Source organism: Schistocerca serialis, chromosome 3 (genome assembly GCF_023864345.2).
Source record: "Schistocerca serialis cubense isolate TAMUIC-IGC-003099 chromosome 3, iqSchSeri2.2, whole genome shotgun sequence".
Lineage (NCBI taxonomy): Eukaryota > Metazoa > Arthropoda > Insecta > Orthoptera > Acrididae > Schistocerca > Schistocerca serialis.
This window is the reverse complement of record NC_064640.1, coordinates 101389898-101407049: the sequence shown is the minus strand read 5'-3', so window position 1 is coordinate 101407049 and position 17152 is coordinate 101389898. Positions and strand designations below refer to the sequence as shown.

General features: G+C 39.1%; 1 protein-coding gene across 3 annotated transcripts in view; it reads left to right on the top strand.

The window, feature by feature from the left end:
• The first annotated feature begins 1953 nt into the window (after positions 1–1953).
• The window catches only part of LOC126469768 (transcriptional activator protein Pur-beta), a 345938-nt gene continuing 330739 nt past the window's right edge, over positions 1954–17152 (top strand). The window contains exon 1 of one of the 3 annotated variants that reach the window (XM_050096991.1): positions 1954–2232. Coding sequence is in view for 1 of the 3 variants with exons in the window: in XM_050096990.1 (XP_049952947.1) it covers positions 2190–2232 (43 nt within the window). In the remaining 2 variants the exon portion in view is untranslated. The remainder of the gene's footprint in view (positions 2233–17152) is intronic. The other 2 variants (XM_050096993.1, XM_050096990.1) reach the window with 2 other exon arrangements.

Genomic DNA, 17152 nt, shown 5'->3' with positions numbered 1-17152 from the left:
AGACGACAAACCCAAGCTGGAACGTAAATAGTTAAAAAAAAGGGCATTCCATCAGGAAGTGGCGGACAGTTAAAATCTGTACAAAGTGGTGCGGTAGCGCCACTTAGCAAATGACGATGGCTAAAAAAGCAGTGCCCAATAAGCAGCCGAGTTAAAATAATCTCCTCGCGGCGGGAGGGCCGAGAGGAGGTCATCCAAGGCGCTGGGAGAGGCTTAATAAGCCGAAGCTTATTCCCGTGAAGGGAGGACCATTGGCGATGCCAGAGGGACACCACCTCCTGACAGTCGGCAACGCAGAGATCATCGGAGGGAATATAGGTACTCGCAGGCTGAGGTACGAGAAACATGACACTGGCTCCACCAAGAATGAGCAAGTTCAGTTTTCCTGGACCCGCTGCATTTTGGGATGGGCAGTGTACGGCGCACATAGACTTTGAAGGGCACTGAGTGAGTTTGAGCAGAGGACACAATTGAAAAGGCTGTGAAGCCGGATGTACTCCGTGGGCTGATACAAGGCGAAGAGCTCGGCTGTAAATACTGTGCCGGAAGCCGATATCGATAGACACGGGTGCCAAAGACGAAGGCACATTCGACCCCACGGTCAGTCCGAGAGCCGAGGCTTATAGACCGAGGCTGGAGTAGTGTCCTTAGGAAGCGAATGAAGGCCGACGTATGTTATGTATGTATGTATGTATGGTTGTTAACATGGGCTGCATCACGAAGCCAAGGTGGTGAAGGGTTCACAACCACCAGAAAAGTTGCAGGTAGTGTGAAATTAAGCCGCCGTAGTTAGTTTACGTGGCTGGAGGGACAAGTCAATCACACATCCCTTCCACTTTTTATGCTTGCTTTCTCCACCGCCACGCCTCGCTCCAGACTTCAGTCGGCAGAAATAGAAAAAATCTGAAGCCTTTTGTCTAATAGCATGTAGTTGATCTTCCACGCGCTGACCCTTCTCTGAGATACTACAACACTGTAGCGAAGTACCAGTTAAACTTCATTGTTGAACATGAGCAAGCTGTGCAGGAGGCAGCTGTGAACCGAGCAGACTGTTGCCACGTAAATCGTATTATCAGTAGACGTCTGTTCGCTTGTAAAAACTTTCTTTGTGATGCTACGTGGACGCAATTAGACTGTGACAACAGCGTGAGTTTACGATCGCGGAGCAAGGAAAAAGGCTTCTTATCGTATAGGCACGAGGGGTAAGAGAACTCACGTACCTCTCCCGGTTAATTATTTTAACTGTCTTTTTTCTTGTTTTTCACAGTCGGTCTTTGTGCCCCCTTAGTGCCTGTGCCACTGGCGGGTGCCAACCTTGCCATGCCCACGGTATGGCTCTGCAATAGGGGACACTTCTGTACGCACACCTACCTACGTTACTAACACCCGCGCAGTATCCCGTTTTCATTTTACTGCCCTTAACGTGTCCCTCATTGTTGCATTCTCATTGCGCCCTCACAATCGAGTACACTCCAAGACAGAAGTAACACATACATTCGACATAATAACGAAGCGCCTAAACCTAAAACAGTAAACAGGCTACGCTGTCTTTTTTTATGTACTACTTCGTCATTGACCAATACTCGCTCAAGACGCAACAGCTAAATGGAAATGCATGCAGGATGTACGGATTATTACGGTGCCTTTGTTAAGAATTCGTACTCCAGAAATGATAGCAAAGTTTTTTACTGTTGATTTATGGCTGCAGTTAAAGCTTCTTTATATTTCTACGTTGTTACGTATTAATCGGAACAATGTGGGAAAACAATTCACATTTAACCAAAACTTTTGTGTATCTTTGTACCGCTTAACAGCAGAGTGATAATTATATTGAATGCCCCTTTTTCAAGATTTTCACTGTTTAAACTGCATAATGTACTTTACGTTTGTAGGTGATGCTGAAGTTTACTCGCAAGTGTCGTATCGTGCTGGCATGTGTTGCTTCTGATATCGATGTTAAATTGTGTTTACTGTGTAATTTTAAGCCGATTTCTTGAGTCGGTTTAACATATGATTTAGAAACTTTTAATTGCTGCATGTGTTGATTTGCTGAATAATACACGAGTTTTTTTATGGGTTCCAAACTGAAGGCCTACTTTTTTTGATAGAATTTTGTACAGCAGACCTCGTTCCGGCGTATGTTAAAGGTTCGCAGTTGTTAGTAGGTTTAACCTGTGCTGGAAGAGGATATGTCGGACCGGGAAAGTGGAGATGACCAACCGCAGGGGCAAAGTAAGCGCAAAATGACTCTTGTTTGCGATATTTATGCATTTAACAACAACGCAGCGTGTTGCAAAATTCTTAGTTCACTTTGGCGGACGTGGTAATGCAGTTATATTGTGGCAAAACGGTGAAATCAAGATGGCTGTCGTCTGTGTCACTATTGTATCAGAAAGTGACTCCAGAAACTCAAAATAACTTGTCTGCAGCAAGTTACAAAATTTGTTGGTTGAAGGTTTTCAGTACACTTAAGCGACGATACATTTGGAAATGTTCATTACGGGAATCATTTCGGAGCAAAGTGTCAAAGTATTGTAGTATACAGAACATAACCTTTATCTTGATGTAACAGCTTCGTCGAGTAAATGCATAAGATCGCAAAATAGCTAGCACGTGTGATGGTGTTGGTGGCTTTTGTGCTCTATTTTATAAGCAGACTGAACAAATCACAGAGTTGTTTATGTGGGTTGTACCACTGTGCATGCACATGTAAATATTCAAGGAGTGTGTGTCTGTTGTGTTGTTTCCCTTACTGCACTGAAATAATTAAAATCTACCAATTTGTAAGTGACGTTCAACTGTGACATACGATAGTGGTTAGAAAGCCCCCTACATGTGGGCATATGATGTTATACTTAGAGCATCGTCGTTGAGCACTTTGTAGTGACATAGTTTGCAAGAAGAGCGATGGAGAATGTGTAAATCTTGTACCAGGACGTAGAATTTGTACGTCATAGTCATAAACTAAAACGAAACTAATGTCGTTGGAGAAAACCACAAAGCTGTAAGAAACAAAGTATAACAGATAAACAGAGCATAATCCGCTGAGTGGTACATTGTCAGGTTGTCAGATGTGTCGTGAAGCGAACGTGGGATGATAAAAAAATTAATTAGCGTCGTTGATTTCATAAAATTTTACATTCCTGTTATTTTAAGACTTTAGTTGTTTTTTTGCCACTTTTAACGTTGATCAGGGTGTTCACTGTTTATTTTGTACAGATAAGATTAAAAACACCTTTTCGTTCTGCTACATACCAGTTTTACATTAATTACCAAGCCTATGTCATTAACCAGCCAAGACTGGATGACTTATGTTCAACTACAGTAAAAATACAGCACTAAAATAGTACTGTAATATTTGAAGTGGAGTATCAGAATAGCTGCAAGTGTCTTAGTACTGAGTGGAAATAGTTACAATTTGCATTTATTGTGTAACAGAAATTGGACGAGATTAAATTCGCCAGAAGAGTTTTCGCCTGAAATTATTTGAGTAGTGCCTTCTTGTAATACCGCTTTGTTCTACACCCCATATTCTTTTGAAATGTATACATGATGTAGGCCCTACTTGGGCTATAGTCGCCAAAACGAATATTTCGATTTATGATATCGTCAGTGAAGATCTATGGGTCATGCAGAAAATGTTGTCCTATAAAAGGAGACAGTTTATATTAAAAGTTTGTACTTCCTGAGTCATTGAGAGAGAGAGAGAGAGTTTCTTGCATTTTACTACACCAACTAAATCTTTATTAGTATTTTATGACTCATTGTTCTATGAAAATCGTGCTTTGTTGTAAGGCCTAGTTCTTTATTTTCAAAATAGGTATATAGTATGTTACAAACAAGGATTTAGCCTTATAATACACAGATATTTCTTTGTGTGGAGTTGTCATAGTTGATGTGTGATGTAAGTGCTTCATATGATACCTGTTGTGTAGTACAGTTATTCAGAATTTACCTCCCAGTTTTCATTATTTTTGTTGAAAAGTGCATTACATATAGAGTGAATGTAGAAGTCAGGCCACATTGCAGATATAACTGTTTCCACAACCCTTTTTTTGTGTTTGTATTTCTTGGCTCAGCCATCTCACAGCTTGTCACCTTACAGCCTAACCTAGACATGAAGCTATGATACAGATCAGATCGTCACCACATCTTAAATTATGAAGAGCAACACTGTCACACTTTAGATAGCTGTAGGAAATGGTAAACAGCAAGTTCTAATGGAATCTCAGCTGCACCAAACTAGAGAGAATGGAGTAAAGATTTCCCCTCCCCCTACTTCTCCCATTGACACACTTAACATGAAGAGCATACATCTTGCTAAGAGCTACGAATGCCTCTCCGTTGTATTTTTCATTACTGATGTCACATACATAATATGCATCAGAATGTATGTGTTTTTTGTTTTAAATTACCTACATAACAGACAGTGGCTTAAATATAGAGTAAACAGAGACATCTAGCTTTGCTACAAATAAATTTCAAATCATGACTTTTCATATTCATTGACATCACCAACTCTCGGAAAAATATCACCTGCTAATCTAACCTAGACCTTGGTCTAGATGGATCATTATGGCAATACAACCAAGATTGCAGGGGATGCAGAGAAAGAGCACCATAACATATTAGCTGTAAGTTATTTGTTAAAGCAGTGAACAGAATAAAAGACATCACATGAAAGCATTTTCTTTTGGAAGGGTTGGGTTTTCTGTGACATTTGATCATCAGAATAGTTCCAGTTTGTGTATACTGGCTCATAAATTTCCAACCACTGAACGTTCTTAGAGTCTCCTGCACACTCGACCCATTGCTTGCTTCATACCTGATGATGTACTGTAGAAGCACAGTGTATGATACTATTTTTTGTGTGCTATTAGGCTAAGTGCTAAATGCTTAACTCTAATTGAGGAGTACTGAGGTTCAATACCCCATCCAGCAATCAAGGTGTAGGTTGTTTATGGTTTCCCAAAATTGTCACACAAGTTGCAGGATGGTTTCTTTGAAAAGAATAAAGATGATTTCTTTCCCATTCCAAGCTTGCTTTTCTTCTCTATTGACTTTGTCAGTGTTATGTTATATCCTGTTCTTCCATCACTTACGTAAAGTTGTTGCACTGAAAAAATGGATTAAAAGAGTGTTAACATATCCAAACAAAAGATTGACAGATTATTAAAGTTCAGTAACCTTGTCAGCAAAATGATGTTATGATGTTGAGGAGGATTGGAAAATGCTTTAGCTACGGACTTGCAGAAAATGCAGTGCTAGTATTCAAGGTAATTCAGGAAAACGAAAGCTGAACACAAGATTTGTGGGCAGTAAGGAATTCTAGCTCTCAACAATTAAAAGTTCATTGTTTTACTGTTGCATCTCACTTTTTATTGCATTGCAGCAGAGAATAAAAATGTACCATTTAGAAAACTCCGCAGTACATATTTATAACTGTGTAGTTTTCCACTGAAGGCTTTCAATTCAGGAAAAGGATATTGAATATGAATGTTTCAGAATACTGAACATTATTTTTGAACAGTTGTCTGCTGCACATTTTTTACGTGTTAGTCATTTTTCTTTGTGTGTTTGCTCTGTGGATCCAGCAGTTTATTTTGAACAGGAAGGTTTCCATAAACTATTAATCAAGAGGAGTTTAAATATGTTGGGAAGTTTTGAAACAGCACTGTGAGAATTCCTGGTTATAAGATTTGAAAGTGAACAATAAGTTGTAAGTAGGTAACTTTGCTGTTGGATTAAGGTAGCCCCCAAAGCATTTATCATCAGTTATCAATAAAGTATGTTATTACTTCACACACTTAAAGTGTGGTGCAGTTACACACATTACAATCCATGATAATGGTAAAAATTATTACTCTCAGCTTCTGCAGATATCATGAATGTACTTCCATACAATTTTGAAATTCAACCTGTCATCATTAGTGATGATTGTTGTAATGTATATCATTACAGCAACTCATTTGTGTATGAAATTGAATGTATTGCATTTTCTTAAGAGTTTTGTTTAGTTTGTGTCCTGTAAACTAAAGTTCGATACTCTCTTATGGCATTGTTGTTCAGGTCTCACCCCAGAACTTAACGTTAGTGTTTGTATTTTAAACTGACTAAAGTCCTTTGCTGCTACATTGTGTGCAACATTATTAATGCAGTTTTATAGCACTATTATGCATGTAACAAGATGCCGCAGTCTAAAGTCACGCTTCATAATTTACTACAAGCATCCAATAAATCCCATATCAAATTGTAATTGATAGATCAGTGTTTTGTGAAAGAAAGAGCTAAAGTGATTTATCACTGGACAGTATAGTTCCTCTGTTAAACTGGGAATGTTGAAATGCTATTATTACTACTGACTGCAGTGTAGATGTATTCCTTTGTAAAGCTTACATGTATTCCTTTGTAATTTTCATTGTTGATAGGTCATAGCATTAAATATTTAAGTCTGCTAGGGAGCTAAGTGCTAATGATGGAACATCTAGATCATCATCTTCCCATCTCATGATAACCAAATGAGCTATAAACTGGAATCTAAATACCTTTTTTTCGTCACTACAAATCATAAAACAGTTTGTAGAAATGCTTATCGGCTATAACTATCATTCAGCTTTTGTCAGGCTGCTGATGAAATTTGGAAAAAAAATTACACTACAAGTACATGAAGGCGATGAAAACATTGTTCAGTGCCTTTCTGGTGCCAGCTACATAAAACTGTTAACAATTTTATTTCTCTGCCACAATATATGTAGGGTCTTCTGAGTTTACAGAGTCATGAATAAAGTTACTCCTGTCTGGGCTTCATGATCACCTGTCATCCTTATCTGATAAGGATTATTTTTGCAACAATAATGCTCATGTGCTGGTCATGTGAGAATACTATCCAAGTTCATGTGTTGACCAAATATACTTCTTCAAAAGTCCCAAATTGAGTTGCAGCCTGCTGTCTCATGTTTCCTTTACCATCTCCAAGTGGTAATTTCATCTTGTGTTTCTTGGAATGATCACGCCTAGATGCACACTGAATGTGATGGTAGTGTTTCTGATCAACAGCGTACTCAAATGATATTGTAGTTTTCCATCTGCATACGAACATTACATTTGATTGCATGAAATTGGTTGGCATTCACTACACTGGGAATAAATTTTCATTAGGTTTGTATGGATTTAACATCATTTTTCAACATACAGTGGCTTGACAGGCAAATGGAAGATGGCGTGTATAGCTCTAAAGGCAAGCTCATGATGGAGTTGGTCTCACTGTTTGTGGTTCTAGCTGGAAAGTTCTTCATTAATACTTATAAAGAATGAGCAGCTGCAATGATGATCTCATTAAATGTAGAAGGGTATATGTACACCAAAAAAGGAACTTTCCTGTAAAATCTGTCAATAACATCAGTGTGATGTGCTGTGCATCCAGGAGATTTGTAGAGATGAACACCAAAGGACTACTCAAGTACATGATGGACTTGGCAAATGGAAGAGTACACAGGCTATATGGTGATACAGTATTGATCATACCTGGCTGTGGGTGCTTTCCATAGTACAACAAGAGGTAATCCTATTTGAACTGAGTAACTGCATAGTCTCTTCGTTGTATACACCACCCGATTCACATTTAACAACCTATAGATTATGTCATTAGACATGGGGCACAAGATCAGATTATGGAAGGAAATCAGCCATGCCCTTTCCAAGGAACCATCATATCATTTTCTGTAAGAGATTTAGGGAAATCATGCAAAATGAAAATCACAGTGGCTGAATTGGGGATTAGAGCCATTATCCTCTAAAATATGAATCGAGTGTATTAAACATTGCCATTTCACTTGATTGGAGCGAATCTAACATTTTTGTAATTCACAGGTGTGCAAAACATATTAATTAGTAGGTGGAAATTAATGTTCCCAGAGGTCCCCCGTTCATGCACAGAAAGTTGGACGTCAAATGGTGTGAGGTCAGTATGATTATAGCACCAAATGTGGCTGGCCCTGCAACACAAGGCAGTTGAAGGAATAGGAAAAATGTTTGTTAGTCAGTGAGCAATTGTGGTGCACTATGGTGGCTTCTTCACAACAACATGGCCCGAAGACAACATTTGGATGACATTATTTGCGGAAGAATCATTGAGAAACATGCGGAAGGACGAAGTGTGACAAGTGTAGTGCAGAACTTTGGAATTACTCACAGCATTGTGCATGGAAAGCGTTCCGAACCACAGACACTGGTTCCTGAAGGAGAGGATCTGGTCAGTCACTATTAATAGCAGCAGCACATGGCCACATATTGTGCAACAGGCCAGAAGGGCCCCCATGAAATAGTGGATGCAGTTGCAACATTTAACAGGACTGCAAGACATGTAATCTCACTCTCTGCTGTGACACATTTACTGCATGGGGATGGTCCATTTGCCTGATGACAAGTATTTTGCAATGGCGCCAAGAGCATAGGGAGTGGACCAACGAGAAGTGGGGTCACATACTCTTCTCAGATGAGAGTAGTTTGTCTGAATAGTGATTCTGAATGCATCCTCATATGGCAAGAGATGGGAACATGTAATGCACCCATGAACATTGTCAGGCACGATTGTTTTGGTGGTCTGCATTTTATGGTGTGTGGGCATACAGACCTCCAAGTCTTTGAACACTGCACACTCATTGGCCAGCATTATTGTGACACTATAATACCACCTCATGTGCATTTTTTCAGGGGTGCATTTGGCCCTGACTTCATTTTTGTGGCTGACAGTGCCAAACTGCGTCAATCAGCACATATGGAGGAATCCTTTGAATGAGAGGATATTTATCTACGTAAATACCATTGAGCACATGTGAGATGTGTTGACAAGATGTATTGCAGTGTGTCCTCGTGCTCCAATGACCATCCAGTTGTCAATGATACTGGTGGTGAATTAAAATGCCCTACCATGAGAACTCTTTAACAACCTTGTGACCAGCATGGTAGCATATTGCACAGCATGTATTGCTGTCTATGGTGATCACACACTGTATAACATTTTTAAATTCCAGGGGACCATCATAAATCACAGTGACTACAGTGTATTTGTTGTCTTTGAATAAAAGTGTCATATTTGTTTCTCATTGCATGTTTCTTTCAATTACCTTCTGTACTATACTGTAGCAGTTCCTTTGATGTATGGTCCAAGTTTCATAAAGCTGTTACTTGGTACTGACACGTCTTGCAAAAACTGTTTTCATTCTTAAGTGTTGTACACCAGTGTACATTACAGCTGTAAATATATGTGCTGAAATTAGGGCTACAATTGTGCCTTGATTTCAACTATTGAGACATTGATTTCCCAGTTCCTAAACAAAATGGTCCACCAATATCATGTAACACAGCCTCATGGTATGGCAACGTTTGTCATTGTATGACCCCCTTATAGTTACATTAGAAAGAGGTACTGGGCCAGGTTTACTGAAACACTGGATTGCATAGTAGATAAATAACCCTTCAGTTCGATCTTATGGCAGCATTTGACTACTGTTCTGAAGTCATCTTGCAACTCTGTTTCGCACTGCTGTTGTACTGAGTGTGTTCCTGGCCTCGGTAGACTTTTGTAGGAATATCTTCAACACTTGCAAGAAATTCCATCTAGTGAACAAATGTTAGTCACCCTAAAAGCTTACAAAAGGCATAGGAGAAAATGGTAATGCACACTGAATGAAATGTTAAAAAGCCTTGATATGAAAAGAACAGTTCACAAGTAACTAAGAAATTGAGAGTGGGGGAGGGGGGGGGGGGAGTGTCAGCTGGAAGAGAACCTAAAGATATAAAGGCAAATAGAAGAAGAAACCAATGAACTATAAGCTGAGTTCACAAAGGAGGAATTACAGGACATTGTATGACAGTGTAAGAATCATTAAGCAGCTAGCTTGGTTTGTATACAAGTAGAGTAAAATTTTGTAGTGAAACCAAAATGGTTGTTGATCGAAAACCTGGAAAGAATCGTAAAAATTTTGGTGTGTCATACGATCTCGTTTATGAATTTTTAAAAGGGTACTGTTTAATCGGATGGCACCTAGTAACGAAAGGAATTGCCTCCCCCATGGAAGTGTATTATCTCCAGTTTTAGTTCAGCATATATGCAAATAACCAGCTCAACCAAACAAAAGCAGGAGCTAATGATCTTGCTTTGCCCGTAAAGGCAATTTGAGATAACAGAAAAAAATATCGTCTAGCTTTGAAAATCTTTTGTATACTTCTATAGTAAGAACAACTGACATCTAAATTCACAAAAGAAATTCAAAGTACACTGACTGAACAATTAGTTAGAACACTGAAATTTTGGTGTTACCATTGAAACATTGGCCTTGTATCAGTGGCGTTGCCTCACTGTCAAGTAAAACGTGTATTTGCAAAATCTTGATCAGGGCCAGTGGCATAAATACGTGTCTTGCAGCAATGTTGTCAGTGCTCACCGTGAGGTATGATGGGAAGGAAAGGGGTTACGTTGGCATCTGTTTCCATGTAGCTCATGAGAGAACAGTGAGCAGATGACGTGTATTGCAGGAATATTGTCACATTTTTATGTCACTATATAACACCATCTGAAATCATAACATGTTCATAAGAAACAGCTAAATATTTTGACAACCCAGGTTATTAATTTCATCTACGCTATACTATTATGTCTCAGCATAACCACATCGTCATAATCGTGGTGTATTCAGAAGAAATAAATTTTTGCGGCAAACAAACATTATTAATTTAATTTTTGCAAATAAAACTGCTGTATTACAACCTAGCCTAGGCCTCAGGACAAGATATTGATAAGTGTAACAACACAACCAGGTATTTTAGATTTCACGTTTGTTGGCTTCACCACCTCACAACCAGTCACATTTCAATGTAATCACATCCTCATAATTTGTGACATATTCAGAAGAAAAAGTCATATTTGTGACAACAGTGAAGAAGAGAATGGTTTGTATTCCTGTGCTAGAAATCCCTTGCCCATTTTCTCACCTATCATTGGTTACATAAGAGTATGATCCCATGGGCTATGGCGAAAATGACTCAGTGAAAAGCTTTCAGCAGTAGAGAAACACCAATGTGACTGTCTCAGGCTCTGATCTAGACTCAGCTCATCAGACTGAAATATGCCACAACGGGGAGGGGGGACAAAGGTTCTCTTCAGTGAGAACTGATGCTGCGATGACATTTAACTTTAGAGTACAAACTGCAGTGGTAGATATTCAGATCTGGGAAAAGATTTGTGACTTTTGTATTATGCATATGTTTTAGTATTGTTAAATCTATTGTTTTTATATGCCAAGGAAGACTATTTGGCCTGTCTCCTTAAACAGTTGCTGTTTTAAGATCACTTTGTATTGCTTTTGACATGGGAAAATAAAACTCCTAGTAAGTATTGAAATGATATTAGTACTAAGTAAATTACATGTATTTGAAATAGCAATGGTTGTCACATTTCTATACAGGCAGACCCAACATTGTGTGCATTTTGTATGACCATTGTGCATCTAGATTCCACCGTGCAGAGATATTCGTTCAAGTTATTAGTGTGTGTATCTTCATTAGGCTTCTACCGAACAAAAGTGTCCACTTTAGTGCCACTATCTGGGGGAAAAGAAACTGCACAAATATCTAGTCAGATCTTGACAAGATTTCAAAGTGGTACAAAGATTGGAAGCTTGGTTTAAATGTAAAATTGTATGTTTTTCAAAACACACAATATATAATCATATGATTATCAGTGAGTCACTTTTGGAATCAGTCAACTCGTACAAATACCTGGGTATAACAGTTTGTGGGGCTATCAAGTGGAATTCTCTCATAGACTCAACAGTAGGTAAAGCAGGTGGCAGACATAGGTTCATTGATAGTATAGTAGGAGAAGTTATGTTTACAGAGGAGATTGTTTAAAAAGAACTTGTCTGACCTATCACTGTAATATTGCTTAAGTGTGCTGGGCCCATACTAAAGACTGATTGGGGATATTGAGTATATGCAAAGGAGGGCAGGACAAACGGTCGCTGGTTTGTTTGAACTGCGGGAGATCATCCAGAACTGGCCAATTCTTAGACACCATGGAAAACCTAGTTACAAAAGTTCAGAAACCAATATGAAATGAGCATCTACGTATTTACCACAATTCCTATGTATCACACCTGTAGGGACTGTGAAAATAAGATTATATTAACTGCAGCATACAGAGAGATATTTAAGCTGTCATTCTTTCTGTGCGCCATTCCCGAATGTAACAGGAAGAAACTTTTAATATTTGGGACAATATCAGCACATATTTTACAGCTGTTTGCCAACTATCGATGTAGATGTAGATACAGATTCTTATTACTCTTAGAAATCTTTTCAAGCTTAAATATAAGATCTTGCCCGTCCCCCCTCCCCACTTATCTAGTCTCCATTTCAGATCATCTCTCAGTTGTCTGTCTTCTGATCCTGTGAACTCTTCATTCTGTTACATAGTTTTTTGATATGCATTTAATCATAGGCCTATTTCCTTTACCTTTTGATTGAGGAGAAATACATATTGCAGATTTTACGTACGTTTTTATTTCTCAGAGTCCTTTAATTTGATATTCAGGTGACTCTGTTGCTGACAGTGTGCTATTCTTACCTATCTATTATGAGTTTCTTTTCACCCGTTAGGTATTTTGAGGTACAAATATTACATTTGTGAGGGAAATATCGTGTTGTTGTTGTTGTTGTTGTTGTTGTTGTTGTCTTCATTCCTGACACTGGTTTGCTGCAGCTCTCCATGCTACTCTATCCTGTGCAACTGCTTAATCTCCCAGTACGTACTGCAGCCTACAGCCTTCTGAATCTGCTTAGTGTATTCATCCCTTGGTCTCCCTCTATGATTTTTACCCTCCACGCTGCCCTCCAATACTAAATTGGTGATCCCTTGATGCCTCAGAACATGTCCTGCCAACCGATCCCTTCTTCGAGTCAAGTTGTGTCACAAACTCCTCTTCTCCCCAATTCTATTCAATACCACCTCATTAGTTATGTGATCTACCCATCTAATCTTCAGCATTCTTCTGTAGCACCACATTTTAAAAGCTTCTATTCTTTTCTTGTCCAAACTATTTATCGTTCACATTTCACCTCCATACATGGCTACACTCCATAGAAATACTTTCAGAAACGACTTCCCGACACTTAAATCTATACTCGATGTTAACAAATTTCTCTTCTTCAGAAACGCTTTCCTTGCCATTGCCAGTCTCTACTTCGACCATCATCATATCATTTTCACAATATATATAAATGACTTAGTAGATAGTGTCGGAAGTTCCATGCGGCTTTTCGCGGATGATGCTGTAGTATACAGAGAAGTTGCAGCATTAGAAAATTGTAGCGAAATGCAGGAAGATCTGCAGCGGATAGGCACTTGGTGCAGGGAGTGGCAACTGACCCTTAACACAGACAAATGTAATGTATTGCGAATACATAGAAAGAAGGATCCTTTATTGTATGATTATATGATAGCGGAACAAACACTGGTAGCAGTTACTTCTGTAAAATATCTGGGAGTATGCGTGCGGAACGATTTGAAGTGGAATGATCATATAAAATTTATTGTTGGTAAGGCGGGTACCAGGTTGAGATTCATTGGGAGAGTGCTTAGAAAATGTAGTCCATCAACAAAGGAGGTGGCTTACAAAACACTCGTTCGACCTATACTTGAGTATTGCTCATCAGTGTGGGATCCGTACCAGATCGGTCTGACGGAGGAGATAGAGAAGATCCAAAGAAGAGCGGTGCGTTTCGTCACAGGGTTATTTGGTAACCGTGATAGCGTTACGGAGATGTTTAATAAACTCAAGTGGCAGACTCTGCAAGAGAGGCGCTCTGCATCGCGGTGTAGCTTGCTCGCCAGGTTTCGAGAGGGTGCGTTTCTGGATGAGGTATCTAATATATTGCTTCCCCCTACTTATACCGCCCGAGGAGATCACGAATGTAAAATTAGAGAGATTAGAGCACGCACGGAGGCTTTCAGACACCGTTGGGTGGCTTGCGGAGTATCAATGTAGATGTAGATGTAGATTGGAATTTAGTTTTGTGGCACATAGGCCGTGCGGAGTGGCCACGTGGTTTGAGGCACCATGTCATGGATTGCGCAGCCCTTCCAGCTGGAGGTGAGAGTCCTCCTTAAGGCATGGGTGTGTGTGTTGTTCTTAGCATAATTTAGTTTAAGTAGTGAGTAAGTCTAGGGACTGATGACCTCAGTAGTTTGGTCCCTTAGGAATTCACACACAATTGAACATTTTTGTATGACACACAAATTAGTATTAATTAATAACTTTATATATCGTTTGGCAAGGCATTGTAATGCATGCCTTTATTCATGCTGTTACCTGAACTCTGCAAGATTACATTGTATCAGTCTTTTAAACTACCAGCTTTGTAGATGTTTTTATCTTTCATGATTGTACAAAAATTTTGTGTATTGGTGCAGACTGGCAATTAAGTTTTATCACGTCCCATCTGTCTGCTTAAACTGAGCAACGTCGCTCAGTGGTTAGCGCACTGGACTCGTATTCGGCAGGACGACAGATCTAACCCGCGTCCGGCCCTCCTGATTTAGCATTTCTGTGGTTTCCCGAAATCGCTTCAGGCAAATACTGGAATGGTTCCTTTGAAAAGGCACAGCCAATTTCCTTCCTCATCCTTCCGTAATCTGATGAGAGCAATGACCTCATTGTTTGGTCCCTTCCCCCAAAACCAACCAATCTCTGCTTAAATGCATCATTGTTGGTATATTGTTATGTATTAGTAACTTCTTTTAAGGGATATCTGTAATTATATGAGAGAACAAAGAAAATATGGTTAAGCTTCAGTTGCCTTGTTCCTGGGAAATACAGAACCACCATTTTCATATGAAAAACATTTCGCTTTCTTTCACCTTCTTTAATACACAACTGGAACCTATCCAGGAAGCATAACAAATTAAGAGACAGATTAGCATTCACATCTAAACTGTCAAATGGCTGCCCATAATATGCTTTCAGCTGTTAATTACTTCATTATTTTTTTCCTTTACATTTCATGTTTAACTATATTCTACAGGGAAGAAACCAATAGAATGAAATTAGGTTAATGTAATTGTAATTAATGGGTACTATTTTGTCATACCACCCTATTGGAAATGCCATTGATGTAAAATTGGTTGTATTTAGCATCATGGGCAGGAGTTCAAACTTTCTGGAGGTTGAGTAGTCCCAAGTTATGTTCACACAATGATTTCTTTTTATTTTTTAAAATTTTTTAAAGTATCACTGCATTAAACAATTAAAAATAGTAATGCATGAACCAGCTACACATAGTAAATTCAGCACTTGCTCCATAATATAGTACTGATTTTCTGAACATCTGTAAGTACAATTTTGCTGGTTTTCCTGTCTCAGTAGGTTGGCAGAAGTTTGATAAAATCACAGTTAAATAAATTTAGATTGATCTGTGCCAACCAAAAATTATTTTACAAAGTTGTAGCCCAGTGTTTACGTGCTCTTCCTGACACCGCTTACAACACATGCGGTAGGAGGTTGTGTGTGTGTGTGTGTGTGTGTGTGTGTGTGTGTGTGTGTGTGTGTGTGTGTGTGTGTGTGTGTCCGTGCGCACGTGCGTGTGCACGCGGACATGTGCGTGTCTTTATCAGTTAGTAGAGACTTTGTATTGCTGGCAGAGGTGTAGACAGTTCATGTTCTTGAGTATCTGATGTCTTTGGTAGCACATAGTGATTTGTCAGGAACACTTGTTCTTGCTTCAGATTTTTAAAATTAAACTACAAATAAATAGCCTTCTGTAAAGATAGAGGTGACATGAAATGTTTTCATTCCAAGGAGACCATTGGTGTTTCATGGGTTCATTTTAGCAAACATGGAGCTGTAAAGCTGTGCTGTATAATTTTAGCTAGCCCTGTGTGTGCTTTAGCAGTCATCATTAGGCAGTAAAATGGAAAAGGTAATTGAAATAACTAGACGCTTCGTATCATCGTTCTGACATAATCATCAAGGTGGGAGGATAAACATTTACTTGACAGCCAAAATGTCTGTCATGGTTCAGTGGAATATCTGTGGATCCAGGACACATGTGGAAGAACTGAACCTTTTTATACAGTGAATAACTTGTGCTTTGTGTCCTTAGAAGACACATTTTAAAAATACGAACACGCTTGTAGTTAGGTGCTACATTTGGTGTGAAACGGATGATCTTTGGTGGTGATAGGGCTAGAGCTGGGGTTGCTGTGTTTGCTAATGGAAAAAGAACTCTCCTCACCTTTTCCACTTACAACTGAATTAAAAGTGAGTGCTGTCTGACAGTGTTAATGAAAATAATGGTTTACTATTAATAATTTTTGTTGCATGACCTGATAGACACCTGGAGATACACTGACAACTGCCCCATACATTCCTTCTCATCCTGGATATTAGTGCCCACAGTGTGCTATGGGACTTTACCAACATCTGTCACTAGCATTTAATTCTCGAAGAGGCAATTTGTCTCTTGAAAAGAAGACGGGGGATGTACGTCAGCACTGGAATACTGCCAATTTTAGCTATTTACCCCTCCTTATGCTCATCTGCTTGTGTGGATGTTTGCTTGCTTCCTTATGTGGACTGTTGTTAGTAATTACCTGTTCTCAAGTGACCAGTTCAGATATGGTTTGACTTCCCTGAAAGAGCAATGATCAAAAGGCCACTTAAAATACCTGCTCTTGAGGTTGAATTGGACATTGTTCAGGCAGCTTTGTTTGAATACCATGACTGTGTGGCTGACATGTTGGATCACAATCATCAGGCTGGTTTACTAAGCTGATGAAACGTATGTAAGTTCAGAAGACAGACTGTCCCATTGTATGATGAGAAATGCCACCATGCTGTGAAGGTCTGGCAGACAACTCCGAAAGTTCAGTTACAGACCTTCAGCAGAAAACATTGCAGCTTTCATGGAGCAAGAGGCAAAGCTCAGTAAGTAATTAAAGAAACCGGAAGACATAACAGAAATCCATGAATTTAATGTATATTTGCCTTGAAAAACCAATCAGGATCAATGGGAATCTACCAGAAGGACCTGTGGTAAAGACATATAAATGCTAGTTATTGTAGTATTGAAAGGATGTGAACACTTTGTACTTCGC